Source organism: Gasterosteus aculeatus, chromosome 12 (assembly GCF_964276395.1).
Source record: "Gasterosteus aculeatus chromosome 12, fGasAcu3.hap1.1, whole genome shotgun sequence".
Classification (NCBI taxonomy): domain Eukaryota; kingdom Metazoa; phylum Chordata; class Actinopteri; order Perciformes; family Gasterosteidae; genus Gasterosteus; species Gasterosteus aculeatus.
Window position 1 is genome coordinate 15,333,408 of NC_135700.1, and position 15,344 is coordinate 15,348,751.

The 15,344-nt window shown below is 40.6% G+C and overlaps 3 protein-coding genes across 5 annotated transcripts; 2 read left to right on the forward strand and 1 right to left on the reverse strand.

Moving 5' to 3' along the window:
- The first annotated feature begins 24 nt into the window (after positions 1-24).
- On the forward strand, positions 25-2,737 carry LOC144385300 (uncharacterized). Of its 2 annotated transcripts, none has more exons than XM_078085085.1 (6): positions 25-733; positions 850-983; positions 1,247-1,394; positions 1,490-1,738; positions 1,848-2,116; positions 2,423-2,737. In XM_078085085.1, exons 1-5 carry the CDS (start codon positions 348-350, stop codon positions 2,044-2,046), a joined length of 1,116 nt encoding a protein of 371 aa, XP_077941211.1. In that variant the 5' UTR covers positions 25-347; the 3' UTR covers positions 2,047-2,116; positions 2,423-2,737. The 2 variants fall into 2 exon arrangements, with proteins under 2 accessions (XP_077941211.1, XP_077941210.1); XM_078085084.1 differs by having other exon boundaries at positions 206-733; positions 1,223-1,394.
- On the reverse strand, positions 2,621-7,490 carry LOC144385299 (uncharacterized). Of its 2 annotated transcripts, none has more exons than XM_078085083.1 (12): positions 6,846-7,490; positions 6,374-6,580; positions 5,955-6,193; positions 5,761-5,861; positions 5,471-5,640; positions 4,934-5,080; positions 4,529-4,615; positions 3,939-4,192; positions 3,732-3,857; positions 3,358-3,498; positions 3,107-3,215; positions 2,621-3,004 (listed from the first exon to the last, which is right to left on the reverse strand). In XM_078085083.1, the coding sequence occupies exons 1-12, from the start codon at positions 6,976-6,978 to the stop codon at positions 2,793-2,795; spliced, it is 1,926 nt and encodes a 641-aa protein (XP_077941209.1). In that variant the 5' UTR covers positions 6,979-7,490; the 3' UTR covers positions 2,621-2,792. The 2 variants fall into 2 exon arrangements, with proteins under 2 accessions (XP_077941209.1, XP_077941207.1); XM_078085081.1 differs by having other exon boundaries at positions 4,934-5,128.
- gcfc2 (GC-rich sequence DNA-binding factor 2) lies at positions 7,486-15,267 on the forward strand. Its single transcript, XM_040167745.2, has 18 exons — positions 7,486-8,157; positions 8,505-8,606; positions 9,127-9,315; positions 9,808-10,050; positions 10,288-10,388; positions 10,562-10,710; positions 10,926-11,109; positions 11,556-11,679; positions 11,810-11,861; positions 12,169-12,266; positions 12,412-12,611; positions 12,711-12,855; positions 13,092-13,213; positions 13,608-13,684; positions 13,967-14,033; positions 14,134-14,280; positions 14,406-14,542; positions 14,833-15,267. Exons 1-18 carry the CDS (start codon positions 7,836-7,838, stop codon positions 14,963-14,965), a joined length of 2,592 nt encoding a protein of 863 aa, XP_040023679.2. The 5' UTR covers positions 7,486-7,835; the 3' UTR covers positions 14,966-15,267.
- The last annotated feature ends 77 nt before the right edge of the window (positions 15,268-15,344 follow it).

Below are 15,344 nucleotides of genomic sequence, written 5' to 3' on the forward strand. Positions count from 1 at the left end.
GACATTTACCCTGGATGATCTTCAGTATGGAGGACTAAAAGTGCCACAATTAAATAAATAAATACACCATTAAATAATTACTTAAATGTGTCATTCATTAATTAAAATTGGAATTAAATAAATAAATGTGTCATTAAATGTGTCATTAATTAATTAAAATACCGATTCATTGTATGTAAAATGCATATATAACTATTTCACTATTTACATTTACATTTCATGATCCTGCGTTGCAGCGCTTCATGAATTACTTAAAACTGTCAAACTGACCCATCAAAGTCAGTGGGCGGGGCTAACGCGAATCTAGTCTGATCCATTGCTTTGGTCTGAAGTACCTGGATAGAAACATGGAGGATCTCCGTGAACTTTCCAGGGAGTTGGTGAGAGACATTTTAAACTTAGCAGGGGATGTAGAAGCAGGACCTGCTGAGTCCGAGCATGTAGCTAGTAAAGCAGAGGAACTTATTGAAGTTGTTGGAGTCATTTCCGCACTTTCTGACGAAGATATCGACCACAGAGTAATTACAAATCTAGAAGAAGTTGTCCACCGCTTCTCTGGTACCAGGGCGCATCAGGCCCAACACACACAGGGACCGGGCCGTTTGCCGTTTGACATACCGAGTGCAGTTCTGGAGCATCAAGTTCTTTGTGGAGTTCCCGCAGTTCAAATCGCAGCGATGTTCGGAGTGTCAAAGAGGACCATCAGGAGGTGCATGCAACAACACAGTTTAAGGTATTTACACTAAATTCATGAGGTTTCTGTTTATCAATTGCTGCTCTCATACACTCTGAAAGAATATGGCGTTTAAGGTAACATTACTTGATGTTGTGTTTTTTTTGTTTCTACAGAAAAACAGATCTCTATTCAGCTGTGAATGATGAGGAATTGGACCATATTGTAAGTGAAATTCACAGAAGTCATCCAAACACCGGCTACAAGCTAATGCGTGGTCACCTGAATGCAAGAGGTGTGCGTGTTCCAAGTGAGTATAATAATATGGGCATTATTTAAATGTATTTTTAATTCGGAGCTCTGCCCTTTTGAAAGGTGAAGGAAGCCCGCTTTTGGAAAGACATCGCCTCTGAGATGTAGAATGTGTATAATAGAAGAGAAACACACATTTCAGGACAGCTGACTTCTATCATCAGGATAGACATGTCCTGTGATTTTTAGCCTCCTGTTTAATAGAGGTGGAACAATATCTGACAGTAATATTCTCAGCTGTCCGGATGTTCCTCCCCTCAGTCTCAAGACTGCAAGAGTCTTTACGCAGAGTAGATGCAGAGGGAGTCTACATGAGACGTCTGAGGCTGCGTGTATTAAGGCGACGGCAGTATTTTGTGCCTGGCCCAAACTCTTTGTGGCATATAGATGGCCACCATAAGCTCATCAGGTCAGTGATATTAGCAGATAAACAATTCATCGTTCTAGATGTTTCATTACAATTGTTTCACAATAAAGTTGTATGTTTTCATGTCTTTGCAACAGGTGGAGATTTGTTGTCCACGGTGGGGTGGATGGATTCAGTCGTTTAGTGGTCTACCTGACTGTGGCTGGCAATAACAGAGCTCATACGGTCTTACAGAGCTTTATCGCCGCTGTTGAGCAGTATGGGCTGCCATCAAGGGTACGGTCTGATAAAGGGGGGGAGAATGCAGATGTAGCAGAATTCATGATCAGAAGCAGAGGTACCGACAGGAATTCACACATCACAGGCAGAAGTGTCCACAATCAGCGGTAAAGAAATATGTTTGGCAACTAGGCTCACACAACTAAAATACCAGTTGAATGTACTTTAGCATATGTCACATAAATTAACAATTTGACAATTTTATCCTAAACACAGAATAGAGAGGATGTGGAGAGATGTTTATGAACATGCCCTGGACCTCTTCTATCAGATCTTTACTTCATTGGAAGATCAGGGAACACTGAATCCAGACAATGAAGTCCATCTTTTCGCTCTGCACCGGATTTTCCTTCCACTGGTTCAGCAAAGCCTAGACTCTTTGAGATGCTTGGAACTTTCACGGTCTGAGAACTGAAAGGAATCAGTCACCACAGCAACTCTGGAGACGTTACAGAGAGCAAGGCCCTGAGGAGGATCCTACTGAGGTTAACAATCAACTTTAAACACGTTTCTAAAGTGTTTGCCCAAAAGGAATTATGGGAGGAAAAAATTGTGCTAAATGTGGTACTTTAAATGGAACATTTACTATATTGTCTTTAAAATCTCCCAAGCTTTTAAAGATCAACCTGTGAGCTGTAGTTTCTACAGTGCATACTACAGCTGTATTATTTCACAAAACTTTAATAACTAACAATTTCTCACTGACTTGGTGACCAAAAATAACAATCTTGTGTTAGGACATGTCAAACTATTTTTAAGTACAAGTTTGATTATGCTTGTCATCTTTTCAGATTCCTGAAGAGTATGGGATCGACTGGAACGGACCTCACAGCCTTCATGGAGGCACTGTGTCAGTCCCCGAGGTTCAGCTGGCCCGTGAGCTCTCAGATGAAGAGGTTGCAATTTTGCCAGCTCCAGGAGTTTCTGTTACTGATGCGCTTAGACTATATGTAGAGACTGTGGAAGTGTTATCAAGAATCTTAGACTGATGTCCGACACGTTTTTATTTTTTGTGTTAGAACAAGCAGTCAAAAACTGAAAGTTTGCTTTCCTTTAAAAAAAAAATATATATATATATGCCGAATAAAAATAAAATAAAAAGTCAACTGCTGCAGTGTGTTAATCAGTTTTCAAAGACACTGAACTTGTGTCTGAAAATACTTAAACAAGCCCAAATCCAGTACTTTTTATAGCAGCGACAAGTGCTTTCTCAAAGTCCATGTAGATCTTGAAATGAGCTGGCAGCTTTAGTGTTTCAAAGCATGTGGAGGACGTAGGAAGGGTTCCCTCAGAAATCACCACTGTCAGTTCAGGAGGAAGCATCTCCCAGCCAACCCAGGATGTCAGCAGCTGGGCCAGGGTACCTGATGAAGCTAAAAGTCATACAATGGATTGAAGACATTTAGTTCAACTTTATTTGATCATATCTATCCATGAGACATAGAAGCATTTTTAAAGAGAAATTAGGTTTATACCCGTTTCAATGAACATCCTTAGAAAGCCAGTGATGCGGCAGGTGGTGTCCAAGTCAAAGTCTTCATCATCACTGTCCTCAACTGGCCATGTGATTTCTTCTAGGAGCATCTTAAAGAAAACAAATTGTAATTTTAAAAAGGGAGATGCAGATCACATTATTGGAAAATGGAAAAATAGCCAGCTCAGTCATGGAAAAAAGACGTAAAATTCATTAAGTTAAGTCACAAATATAACTAAATTACTGACTTACCTGGGGTGTGAACTGCATTTCAGCCATTTTGGGGAAAAGAAGTGGGACAACATCTGGCCTAGATGTCAGCAGGGGCCATACCATCACATCTTTCAGTCCCTTTCTCAACTGTTTAATTTGGCGCATGGTCCTCCCAACGACCTAAGAGACAGACAGACCCATATTACAGCAGAAATCCTTAACCCAAATTTGACAAAAGTTGGCACAGTAGAACAAAATGTTAATAAAAGCACAATAAAGTGTCTTATAAAAACCCATTAAAACTTGAGTACTTAAACTCTTGTGTTAACATTAACAAGCCAGGGTTCAGAATACATTCTATAATTTCAACAAGTACAGCAATGAGTTCTGTCACTTAACCAGCAGGAACTCACTGCATGGAGTAGAAGTTTATTATGTAGCCATCTCCGATTTGTTTTGGTGACTGCCGGAAGATCCCAAGACATGGAAAGATCTGAAACTGTGGCTTTCTGTTCCGGTGTAAGTTCTTCATGTTCAAGCTAGAATAAGGACCATACCATTTATTATATCTGCCCAAGCAATATTTTTTTACATGGCAAATTATCTTTTAGGTTACATACCAGTTCTATGATGCTCCTGATGTGCAGATCAGGACAGTCTTCAATAACAACAGTAGCCATTTCTGGGTCCCCATTGAGCAGTACATGAATTACAGCAGGACTTAATCCTGTAACATGGGGACCGTCATGCAGAAAAGTGTGGGCCAACATCCTTCCTGCAACCCGGAAGAGGTTGCTTTCAATAAGTGCCTCTGATGCTGCTGGAACAAGATGGTCAGGTTCACCCTCAAATAGCAGTGTTCGGCCCATTCCTCCTGTAAAGTACCAAGAGAGCAGGGAATAAAGTCACAACAACTAACCTCTTAAATACATAAAATTACATCATACTAGTGCAGTGCCCGTTGAAAATGTGCCTGTTTGGAACGGGCGATTACTTGGCCTGTGGTATTGCTGCTTGTAGAATTCACTTAAACAAAATTGTAGCCTACTCCAAAATGACTTACAGACCCCAAACCACTTCAAATGCAACCCCCCTGAATATCCTACTACTGACTTACTGATTTACCTGACACAAAACATTGCCCACCGGCCCTCTGCTAAACAGCACATATCTGCGTTCATCAACCACCAGAACGTGTGCGAGTACTTACCAAGATCTAGACTGAATCCAAACTGGAGTTTGGATATGATTGTTGTCATAAAGTACCGCATCACTCCCTCTCCGATAGCAAGATCACCTGAAATAAAATACTGATAATAACACAGTGGAAAAAAGTGGCAGACAAATACGGGTAACTTGATTAGCTAACATTTAACAAGCAAGGGAGAAAAATAGTCAAAATTATATTGGCTGTAATTTAGAACAGCATCCTTAATATTGATTATTCCAGATAAGAGTATATTGTGCACAATATTCACATACATAACATTTTTTATCAATTATATAATTTTGTGCATTCCATTCTCCCATTTTCCAATGGGACAATTCCATATATGCTACTTGAGTGGTATAAACTGTACTGATGTATTTATATTATAAACTTTATATTACTTACCAACCAGAGTACAATGAAGTGGACATGCCCATTCTTGCTGCTGTTTATAGAATAAGAGAAGCTCCCGTTCCCGGTCCTCTTCAGACTCCCTTACATCCATCTTCATTCTAAGCGGTTTCCCAGTTGCATGTTCCCTTAGCAGATTTTCTTTGAAAACTTTGGCAGCTTGAGTGGGTTCCTCAATAATCTTCCATTCTAAACAAACAACAACAAAGTTATCTATTCCAGAGACATATTGTGAGTTGGCATGTTACCTGCATATACAGATACACTCTCACTCTACACAACAGGAGGAAAATTATGTTATTTCACTGATAAAACGCGGGACCCAATAGCTTAAAAATCTGTCACAACGCCGAGTTGACATAAAAACGTCATTCAACAAAAACTAAATATTAGAAAAATAAAAAAAACAGGTGCATGTTATTAATTGCCTGTAACTATTATCTTATCCAATTCTATATTAAAAGTGTTCGCTTTCTATTGACTTTTCAGTTACACACAATCTTATAGCAACACTATTGTGATGACACATACCACTGTCTGTTTCTTTGCGATCCAACTCCTCGTTGACAATCACTGCTGGAACTACTGCACTCTCAGCTGATGTTTCAGACCTCACTGGAACACTGTCACTGACTAGGGCTGTCTCACTATCATTTTCTTCCCTTTGGCCTCCCTCTTGTTCTCTTTCCTCCATGGGTGTCCTCGAAGTGAACAGAATCAAAATGGTCATACTGGCTTATTTGTGTGCACAACACTCCAAGAGGACATATTCCCAAAGAAAATGAATATGCTACCCTCGCATTGCTTTAGGAAGTACATACCCATTGCAGCTCAATCTGTGCAGCTTCATCTCTGAAAAGGGAACTTCCATCTGACAAGTGATGCAGGGGATGACTGGACCAGAGGCAGGACGTGAGCTCTCCTAACAACAAATGGCTTTTAATTAATGATTAAAAGTCACCAGTAATCTTTGTTTTGATTATGTATTAAACTAGGTCTCTGTAAATTTATGTACACAATCTAAGGGTAGATCCTGTTGAAGTGGACGTATGTAGATTGTAGCCTGCCCAATCATCGTCGATGGATCTTTCAGATAGGCAAGGGTGTATCCAGTGCTGGGACACTGAAGCAATGCAAGATTTCGACTGCGAGTAGATCCTAAAAGTTTTAGAAGTTCAAAGCCTCCCCCTTGTTGGAGCTTCGGAAACACTTCCATCAGTTTATTTGTTATAACCATGGGATCGTGGTCATTCCCTGGAGAAAAACAAAACAAAATCATAACTCACCTCACCTTAAATTAAGCAAATAAGCCTGTGATAACTATTATTCACAGTATTAAAATGAATTACGTTTGAGTCACTATACAATTAAATGCAAATAATTTCAATGAACAGAATTTGTTTTGTTTTGGTAAATGCCTAGTTTCGCACTGACCTGAAAATGTTACTTTTTGCTCTCCAAGTCCTGAATGAGGAAGTTCAGCTATAACCAGTACGCTTGGAATTTTATCCGCATTGTGGTCAGCCAAACAACAGACAGTATGTGTGTAGCTTCTTCGGCTAACTTGGACTTGTGCTGGTCGTCTCGTCATATTCCTTCTGGCTCCAATGTTGTATGGCGCAAAGAGCCTTGCTACCTCCGCTGCAACACAGAAAAACGTCACCGCTCAACGGTCACCAGTCAGCTAAAACAGTCTCTACTTCTATCTTGGGATGCTCAAACCAGCTAACACCATTAGCTAACTAGCGGGTTTTATGCTCCACCAATTAACAACGAACGTGTCGCGCACGAAACATCATAATACCACATACAAATACATTTTCGAGTCGATCTAATTTAACCCACACGTGTGTCCCGAATCATTAATGAGTAGCACACCTGGCTAACATGAAATTACTTAGCTTACCTTGGACAGGTGTACGTGATTGAGCGGCCGGTATCTGCTGTGACTGAGCCGCCGGAGCCGTTGGACTTCTGCTCAGAGCTTCCTCAATCAAATTCGCTGCTTCTCTCAGCAGCTCCGGGCAACTTTTTGACATTTTGTCCTGCACCTCGCACGGCGTCTGCGTCCTTGGTCATTGGGGCTAGCAGGACCGCGTCATCTCCTTGATTTTTAGCCGTTGCAATGAAAGTTCTGTTTAACAGCGTATCCAAACCAACGTAGAGGTGAATAGCGCCACCCAGTGTATTGGAATGTGTTCAGTAGCTCTGCAGCGATCCATTATCTGGAATTGATTTGTCTTGACTTGATGCACAGGGTAACCAATCAGGCGTTATGTTCCGCCTACCAACTTTTGATGGGTCAGTTTGACAGTTTTAAGTAATTCATGAAGCGCTGCAACGCAGGATCATGAAATGTAAATGTAAATAGTGAAATAGTTATATATGCATTTTACATACAATGAATCGGTATTTTAATTAATTAATGACACATTTAATGACACATTTATTTATTTAATTCCAATTTTAATTAATGAATGACACATTTAAGTAATTATTTAATGGTGTATTTATTTATTTAATTGTGGCACTTTTAGTCCTCCATACTTCAGGGGCCAACAGCCATGCATTATTAATGTCTACTGAATATTATTCCCACTTAATGGAAAAGATGGTGCTGATAAGAATGGTGTAGGTGGGAAAGGTAGGGTCTATATTGCAGTTTTGTAACGTTAATTTGTGTCATATCGTATTAACTGTGAATTAAAGTCGGAAAAATGTCAAATGAAAGGAAAGTTGTCGAGACTAAAATGTTCTGAACGGGTTGATGATCCCCTGTATGCAGACTACGCAACCCATGGTGCATTGCGGCTGCTTTACGTTCGAGCTTTGCGACGTTGTCAAAGTATTTTCCCCTTGACGGTTCGGCCCCAGCAAGGACCGAAGCGGCGCAAACATGTTTAACAAAAAAACACGGAGGAACTTTCGGCAGAGAAAAGAGAACTCCAGCGACGATGAGGACGAGCAGAAGAACAGAGGAGACGGGGAGGAAGGTGAGAAAGCGGCAGCTGCGGTGAATAAGCTTTCCAAACTGGCCCAGGGCCGCGGCATTACGTGCAGCTCCAAGCGGGAAACGACGCCTCCCAAGTCGGCCAGCAGCGACGATGAAGACGGGGAGACGGTGGAAGTGACAGAAGAAAGAGAAGAGAAGAACCAGGACAGAGATGGAGTTAAGACGAAAACAAACGCCATCCTCAGTTTCTCAGACGACAAAGAAGGTGAATAACTGTAAATATGGCTTTTTGAAAGATGTCAATATTTTCAAAGATGGACCCCAGCCACACGTTTACTCTCAACGTACGTTAACGTTACAACAACGTAAGAATAACAATGAATATTCATACATTTTTCTTGGAATATTTTGTTTTGTTACGTATCAATACGGCTGAAAAATACACATACTATTTAAACAACGCATTTAATAATAATAATAATAATATAATATTTTTTACAGCCTGTTGTCTTCACTATCCTCATCCTCTCATTTGATAGATATAGAGTTTGGGTCAGAAAGGAGCAATTTCGCGCTTATGGATCTTTGATTTTCTTTTTTTTTCTGTCTTAGCTGAAGAACCCACATTTAAACTGAAGAAGTCCTCCGATAAAGCTGTGCTGTTCCAAGTTAGGAGGAAGGAGGCTTCAGCTGCTAAGACAAGCCAAAGCACAGGTAGGTGAATGAAATATTGAACACACACATTGGATGTAACATTACACACACACAAAGCTTAATAAAACACTCTAGTTAAGTTAACACTTAACACTTAATACATATGTCACTTTTTGAGTACACCTACCCAACATATTGCAGTCTGATGTTCATGTCTGTAATATTTTACTTATGTATAAATGAGAGCAGACGACATATTATAATACCGATCAGATTAACTAGTTGCACAGCCTGATGAAATACAGATAGATTTGGTAAATTTGACTAATACCTTATTCATTAGCGTTTCGGGTTGGACAAACATTTGGTCTTGAGTAGAGATATATTGATTTTGTCAAAGAGGCTTATTTAAAATTCTTTCCTGTATAAAATGTGTCAGCCTACAAACAGCATGTCTTAGTCATTAAAGCGATATTCAACAGTTTAATCTCAATCCTGTATTTATCTAGACAACAATGCTACAACGTTGGCAAACAATCATTATTTTTTCCAACTTGCATGGCTCCCTCTTTTCTCTTAGCCGCTGCTCGTAGAGGTGTTGCAGCTTCTGCTTCTCCCCGGCAAGATCATGGCAGTCAGGCTTCACCACAGGACCTGCACCGTTATGATGATGATGACGAAGATTATGATGATGATGACAGTGATGTCAGCTCTCTCTCCGCTGCCTCAGCCTCAGCCTCAGACTCCAGCTGCTCTCCTGCTAAACCAAGTACGTGTTTTTCTGGGCGTTCTCCACAGAGTATTAAACACACTAAGAAAAGTTACTACTTGCATTATTTAATTTTCTGCAGCTGTTGATCGATATCTAACAATTTTTACTATACATCCATTTTACATTACTGCCACCTGACAAAGTCAGTCTCGTTCCACCTTAAGTGTTGTGAGACTATAATGCAATATGTCTCTGATTAAACGTGTGCATTGAAAACCTATTACAGATTATATAATTGTTCTTATTTTCAGTACATGTTGCATGCCCTGTCATTGCCACTAGTTAAAAAAATATTGAGCACATTTTCTGTGATTATTTAATGTTAATGTTAAGATGGAGAATTTCTGTTACAACTGACTTACTTCTGTTATTGCTTTTGATATCTGGTATATTTGGAGCAAATATTGGTCTGTCAATGGTTATATCTTTGTTTTTCTGCCATCCGTGTGTGTATACCATGACTTATCATCTGTCTATTTGTTTTTACAGTAGTTATTCCCAATGCCGAAGAGATCAAGGCAGCCAGGCGGCAGCGTCACAACATTCAAACCCAGAAAGACTTTATTCCCTTGAGTAGAGCTGGCCACAGCTCTGCTGGTAGCACCCCAGAACACTACAGCAGGGAAGAGGAAAGAGTTGATGATGATGATGATGAGCACGATGATCATGAGAGAAGAATCGAATTCGCCCCAAGACTGAAGAGCATCAGGGAGAGGATTGCAGAGAAACTAGGTATGAGAGTAAGGGATGGTTTGGGGGAAACCGATCTTAACATTCTTAACATTTTTAACATGTTTTAAACCTCTTATGACAACTGGGCTGGGTACAACTGTAAAAACTAAAGGAAAAACGTCATTAATGTAAACAGTATGTTTTTAATATTACATTATGATGGGCTGCCTCCAAAGTTTTGCCTGTTTTCTACCAAATTGTGGGGATTCTAAGCCTATTTGTTTGTGTCTAATCCAGGAGAAAGTGATGGCAGTTTCTCAGGAACAGATGGAGAAGAGCAGACACTTTGGGAGGAGACACAAATTGAGAAAGGAGTCAAGAGACGGCCAGGAGGACAGGTGAGAGATCGAGGCAGCCCCCGTTCGCTTTGTCCCTTTTAGTGTAAAATTGGCCGCTCTTGAATGGTCCAATAGTCTCCTTCTGAAGACTCAAGCCATCTGCTGGTGTAACTTCTCCCCTCGGTACTGCAACTTTAATGTTCTTTATCCTCTTCTATTTTCTTTCCCCTCAGAGCCCATCTGGCAGTGAATCCAGCAGCTACAGCAGCAGCAGCTGCAGCAGGCGAGACAGAGGACGACAAAAGAAGAGATCCACAGGGCTCAAAATCCCAACTCTCCCTTCCATCAGTATCTCGATGGTCAAGAAGAGGATCACTGGAAAGTAAGTTTCCACTAACTTTCTTTGCCTTAAAATCACACCACATAATACATTAGAGATATACTCCTACTCATTTAAGAAATATTGGTCTGACATGCCTCAATATTGTACTATTTAACAATAAAACGGTAAAGATATTTCCCAATTCATACAAATACTACTGAACTCGTTATTCACTCCACTGCTTTCTGATGATTATTACTATGTTTTATTTCTAGACTAGACTCTCTGAAGGAGGTGCACAGAGCACGGCAGGCAGAGCTGAGGAGGATGGAGAACGATGTTGAGGGCGCTAAAACTTCGGCGGAGAGTCTAGAGGAAAGTTCCTCAGAGAAACAGCTGAGGTTTTACAGGGCCATGACCATCTATGTCCACAACCTGGTGGAGTGCCTACGCGAGAAGGTCAGAAATAAGTAGATCTGTTCCGTTATTGTCTGCTGTTAATTCTCATATAATAGTACATTTTAAAAATAATTAATGAAGATGATATAAATGAGTGTTAAACTGTACCTTTCCTAGATGTCGACAGTATAACAAATAGCGCTGAGTGTCTGTGAGAAAAGGTTTTAGTTTTTAGAGCTGGAAAGTCGCCAGCTTGTAGAACGTGTAGAAATTGTCTATACCACATTTAATGATTAAGTGATTAAAGTGAGGACATTTTTCAACATCTGTTTTATTTCTCTCTCCATTTGAAGATCTGTGTTAAAGATCCAAGCATTTTGTCTGACAGCTGGTATTGATCAGCTGGGATGAACTGGAAGCTGCAGAGATACCTCTCTTCTAAAGACCGATGATGATGATGATGATGATAATATGCTGACTGGGTATAATCTACTGATTGTCGACAGGTAATGGAGATCAACTCACTGGAACTGGAGTTGCACTCTCTGCTGTCTGACCAGACGGATGCGCTGTTGGCACAGAGACGAGAGAGGATGAAGGAGCAGGCCGACCTTCTGCAGCAGCTCAGCTGTGAGTCACATCTCTCAGTTCATGTGTCTACATTTGCATTTGTGTATCTGTACAATATGTCTTTAACTGTATCGGTACATTATCTCAGGAAGGAACATTAACTGGGTTTTTTTCAATCCTTTTTTTTTAGATAACACAGATGAGCAGAGTGGCAGCTCCACCAATAGAACAGAAGCTCAAGGGTGAGTGCGTAAATATTTCTTTCAAGTTAACGTTTTTTCACGGCATAGTTGGTTTCTTTTTTCATATATTGAATATATTCTATACAAAAACAACATATTGCATTCTGTTATAGTAAATTAGAAAGATTGACAAAATGAGTACAAGGATGTACAAGGTGAAATGTTTACCCAGTTATATGAAACAACTAGGAAAAAAAAATCAAAGGAGAACAGCAGACTTGTCGGGACTGAATCTCACAAACACCTCGTCTCAGTATATTATCCAAATTCACGACAGTTTGTATGGTATTTTTCGGACATGTTGCAGCGAGGAGGACTCTGGTGTGAAAGCTGAACAAGATGTTGATATACCTGAAGACTCCCAACCATCAGCCGACGAGGAGGAGGAGCTGCAGAAGACGATAGGTCAGGTGTTCAACCTACATACTCGGGTTTTATGTGAACTTTTTTTCTATGAAGTGCGATACAGCTGCTATATAATCGTAAAGTAAACGGAAGAAGTAGTCCAGGCTGAATTATTTTATCTGATCCTTCCCTTCTCCCTCTGCAGCTGATATCCTGCAGAGATCCCAGGCAGTATTTTCTGACGTCCAGAGCGAGTTTTGCGACGTTAAGAAGATTCTGTCCCGATTTGAAGAATGGAGAGGATCCTACTCCGAGTCTTACCACAGTGCCTACATCTCACTGTGTTTGCCCAAGTTGTTGAACCCCATCATCAGGAATAACTTACTGGCCTGGAACCCACTGAAGGTACATGTGGACACGTTCACAGAGAAGAGCTCATACATACGCACAGAGGCCATGACCCAACTTGTGACATCATGTGTCCATGTCGTTTGTATGTTTCAGAGCGATAGTGGAGACTTTGAAACGCTCCCATGGTTCACAGCTGTTGAGACCTTTTGTCACGGTCATGGCTACGAGGAACTAGAGCACACCGACCGAGAGACACTGTCTAATGTCATCGAAAAGACTGTCGTACCAAAAATAACAGGTAACTCGCGCCCGCTCTCCCGCACTCACTTATTTATGCTAAGTGACCTGACATCTTTCACACACTTGTACTTCTCCACCTCTCATGCAATGAACCATGTTTCAGTAAGTGTCCGAGCGATCTATTGTGTTAGAGCGATGCCCCAACACGCTCTCCTCGAGCTCCTCAGCAGATGTCATAGACGTGTCAAAGGACAGACACCTCAATTCTTTTTTTTTTTTTTTGGCTGTGCTTAGCCTACGTGGAGCTGGTGTGGGATCCCATGTCCCGCCATCAGTCGGTCTGTCTGTCAGGAGTTTGTCACAGACTGAAGGAGGACTATTCCATCTTTGAAGGAGAGCAAAGTAAACCAGTCAAGGTAAGTTGAACACTGACATATAATTGTCAACACAGAAGTTATCCTGCTTTTCTATTTTAGCCCTTTTCTAATATTTGAGGTAGGGATGGGCGAGGGTTTCTATTGTCATAAAGCCTAATTGTGGTTACTTGAGATCACTCTGATCATCGAGAGATGACAAACTAGTAAGTTTGAATGGAAAATGAATGAATGCTCAGGAGCATCAGCCAAAGTTAAACTCACGCCATAATTGTACAACCCCCACAGTGATTTCACGAACCTTAATATCTAACGATTAAGACACAATATGACAAACTTAAAATATGTAGAAATTCAGTCATACTGTATTGTCAATATGCAATTCACAATACATGACCACGTTTGCGTTAACAATGTGTATTTGTGTCCCATGCAGACATTCAAGGAGGCTGTGATCACCCGACTGAGGAGCTGCGTGGATGAAGATGTCTTCATCCCTCTTTACCCCAAGAAGTCAGTATATCTCGCCATGCCTCTTAATCTATACATTTATATTTATACATTAAGGACTCATTTAAATGATAAACCTTGTTGAGGACTTTTCCCTATCCACGTGCACATGTTCTCAAAAAGAGACTCAAATATGACATGTTTCTGCTTAATCATTATATATCAAATGTGTTGATCAATAACCCTTTTACTATGATGCATTGTTTAAAGATCACGTCAAATTTCTTTATGAAAGTTCTGTCGTATTTCGAATATAATATATAAATGGTTTGTTTTCCGATTTAGGTTCCTAGATGACCGGTTGTCTTCTCAGCGTCGCTTCAGGGATCAACAGTTCTGGACGGCCATAAAAGTACTCCTCTCTTTAAGACATTATTGTTTTTCTACCCAAAGAGCGGAGTTACAAGTTCCATTTCGCTGTTTGTTGATCATTGTTTTGTGTTTTGTATTAGCTACTAGGTAACATTGGAAAATGGGATTTTCTGCTCCCCGAGTCTGCTTTGAAGGAACTGATGTTGGACAAACTGCTGAACCGATACCTGATGATCACCATGTGCAGCCAGACGCTGTACAACAATGCTGTTAATGCGTGCAGAAAGGTGTTTACGTTTAAAACATTTGGAATCTATTTCTGGGGTCTGTTCCCTTCATCAAGCTCTGGTTGTTTTCTATCCCTCAAGCTTATTGTTGTTGGTAAACCTCCCACTACTTTGTCTCTCTACAGATAGGAGACAGTCTTCCGCTCTCTTGGTTCAAAGGAGAGAATGCATGTCTGCCTCAGCTCCAGAATTTCAGAAACTTTCTTGTTCAGGAAGTTCATGCCATCTGCAAACAGCAGCCTCCTGAAGATCCAAACACCCGGTAAGTCCACTGGAAATATGTTCACTTGACAATGAAATGATGCATTGAGTCATTAGGTCAACCTCTATAAACTGCTTGGTGACTAGTAAAATCCACAGTGCTTCTCTTTATGCTTTCATTTATTGATGATGCAACAGCAGTCGGACATAACCATTTGCTTCATATTGCAGCTTCAGTGACATAAATAACACAATATGACAGATTGTGATGGATACCATTGCAGATTGGACTGATTTCCTCCCTACATTTCTAACACAACTCATCACCTCTTGTGTGCCCATCTCCTGTAGGTCTTCTGTGGTTGAAGTGTTGCAGATTTTGAGTAGGATCAGGTGCAATGACTCTATCATGGCAATAGCAGAGAAATACCACTATGAAGATGCCATCTACTCGCACCAGCTGCTGAACCAAGACACCACATGAACAACAAGCTATGTGGAATGGAAGGTGTTATGAGAGCCATTGTACAGCAGGAGAGTGCTGGATGTGACTGCCCTGTGAACCAGATACATCTAGAGCCATGAATGTCGTTGTAGATGACCACTGCTTGTGTGAGAGGAGGAGCCAACCAACGGGAATAATTACGTGTTTAATAAAGGACATGGTCAAGAAAAAGGTGGAGGAAAAATAATTCCCCCACCTGCATTTTTAATACATTTTATTTTTCTGTTCTTGTACAGGAGATAACTTTCTATGAATAAATATTTGAAGATTTAGATTCTACAGCCAACGTGTTGGTAGTTATTTACACCCGGTCAGCTGATGGTATTTAGGTATATTTGGTGACTGGCAGGAGATAAAC

Bases quoted from the DNA above. Each gene is read 5' to 3' on its own strand.
- LOC144385300 (XM_078085084.1), top strand. From the start codon at position 348: ATGGAGGATCTCCGTGAACTTTCCAGGGAGTTGGTGAGAGACATTTTA. The intron at 984-1,222 runs GTGAGTATAATA...TAATATTCTCAG, and splicing joins AAGAGGTGTGCGTGTTCCAA to CTGTCCGGATGTTCCTCCCC. The intron at 1,395-1,489 runs GTCAGTGATATT...TCTTTGCAACAG, and splicing joins GGCCACCATAAGCTCATCAG to GTGGAGATTTGTTGTCCACG.
- LOC144385299 (XM_078085081.1), bottom strand. From the start codon at position 6,978: ATGTCAAAAAGTTGCCCGGAGCTGCTGAGAGAAGCAGCGAATTTGATT. The intron at 3,499-3,731 runs GTGAGTTCCTGC...TCTGTCTCTTAG, and splicing joins ATAAACTTCTACTCCATGCA to GTCGTTGGGAGGACCATGCG. The intron at 3,005-3,106 runs GTATAAACCTAA...TATGACTTTTAG, and splicing joins AAGGATGTTCATTGAAACGG to CTTCATCAGGTACCCTGGCC.
- gcfc2 (XM_040167745.2), top strand. From the start codon at position 7,836: ATGTTTAACAAAAAAACACGGAGGAACTTTCGGCAGAGAAAAGAGAAC. The intron at 11,110-11,555 runs GTCAGAAATAAG...GATTGTCGACAG, and splicing joins TGGAGTGCCTACGCGAGAAG to GTAATGGAGATCAACTCACT. The intron at 14,281-14,405 runs GTGTTTACGTTT...GTCTCTCTACAG, and splicing joins CTGTTAATGCGTGCAGAAAG to ATAGGAGACAGTCTTCCGCT.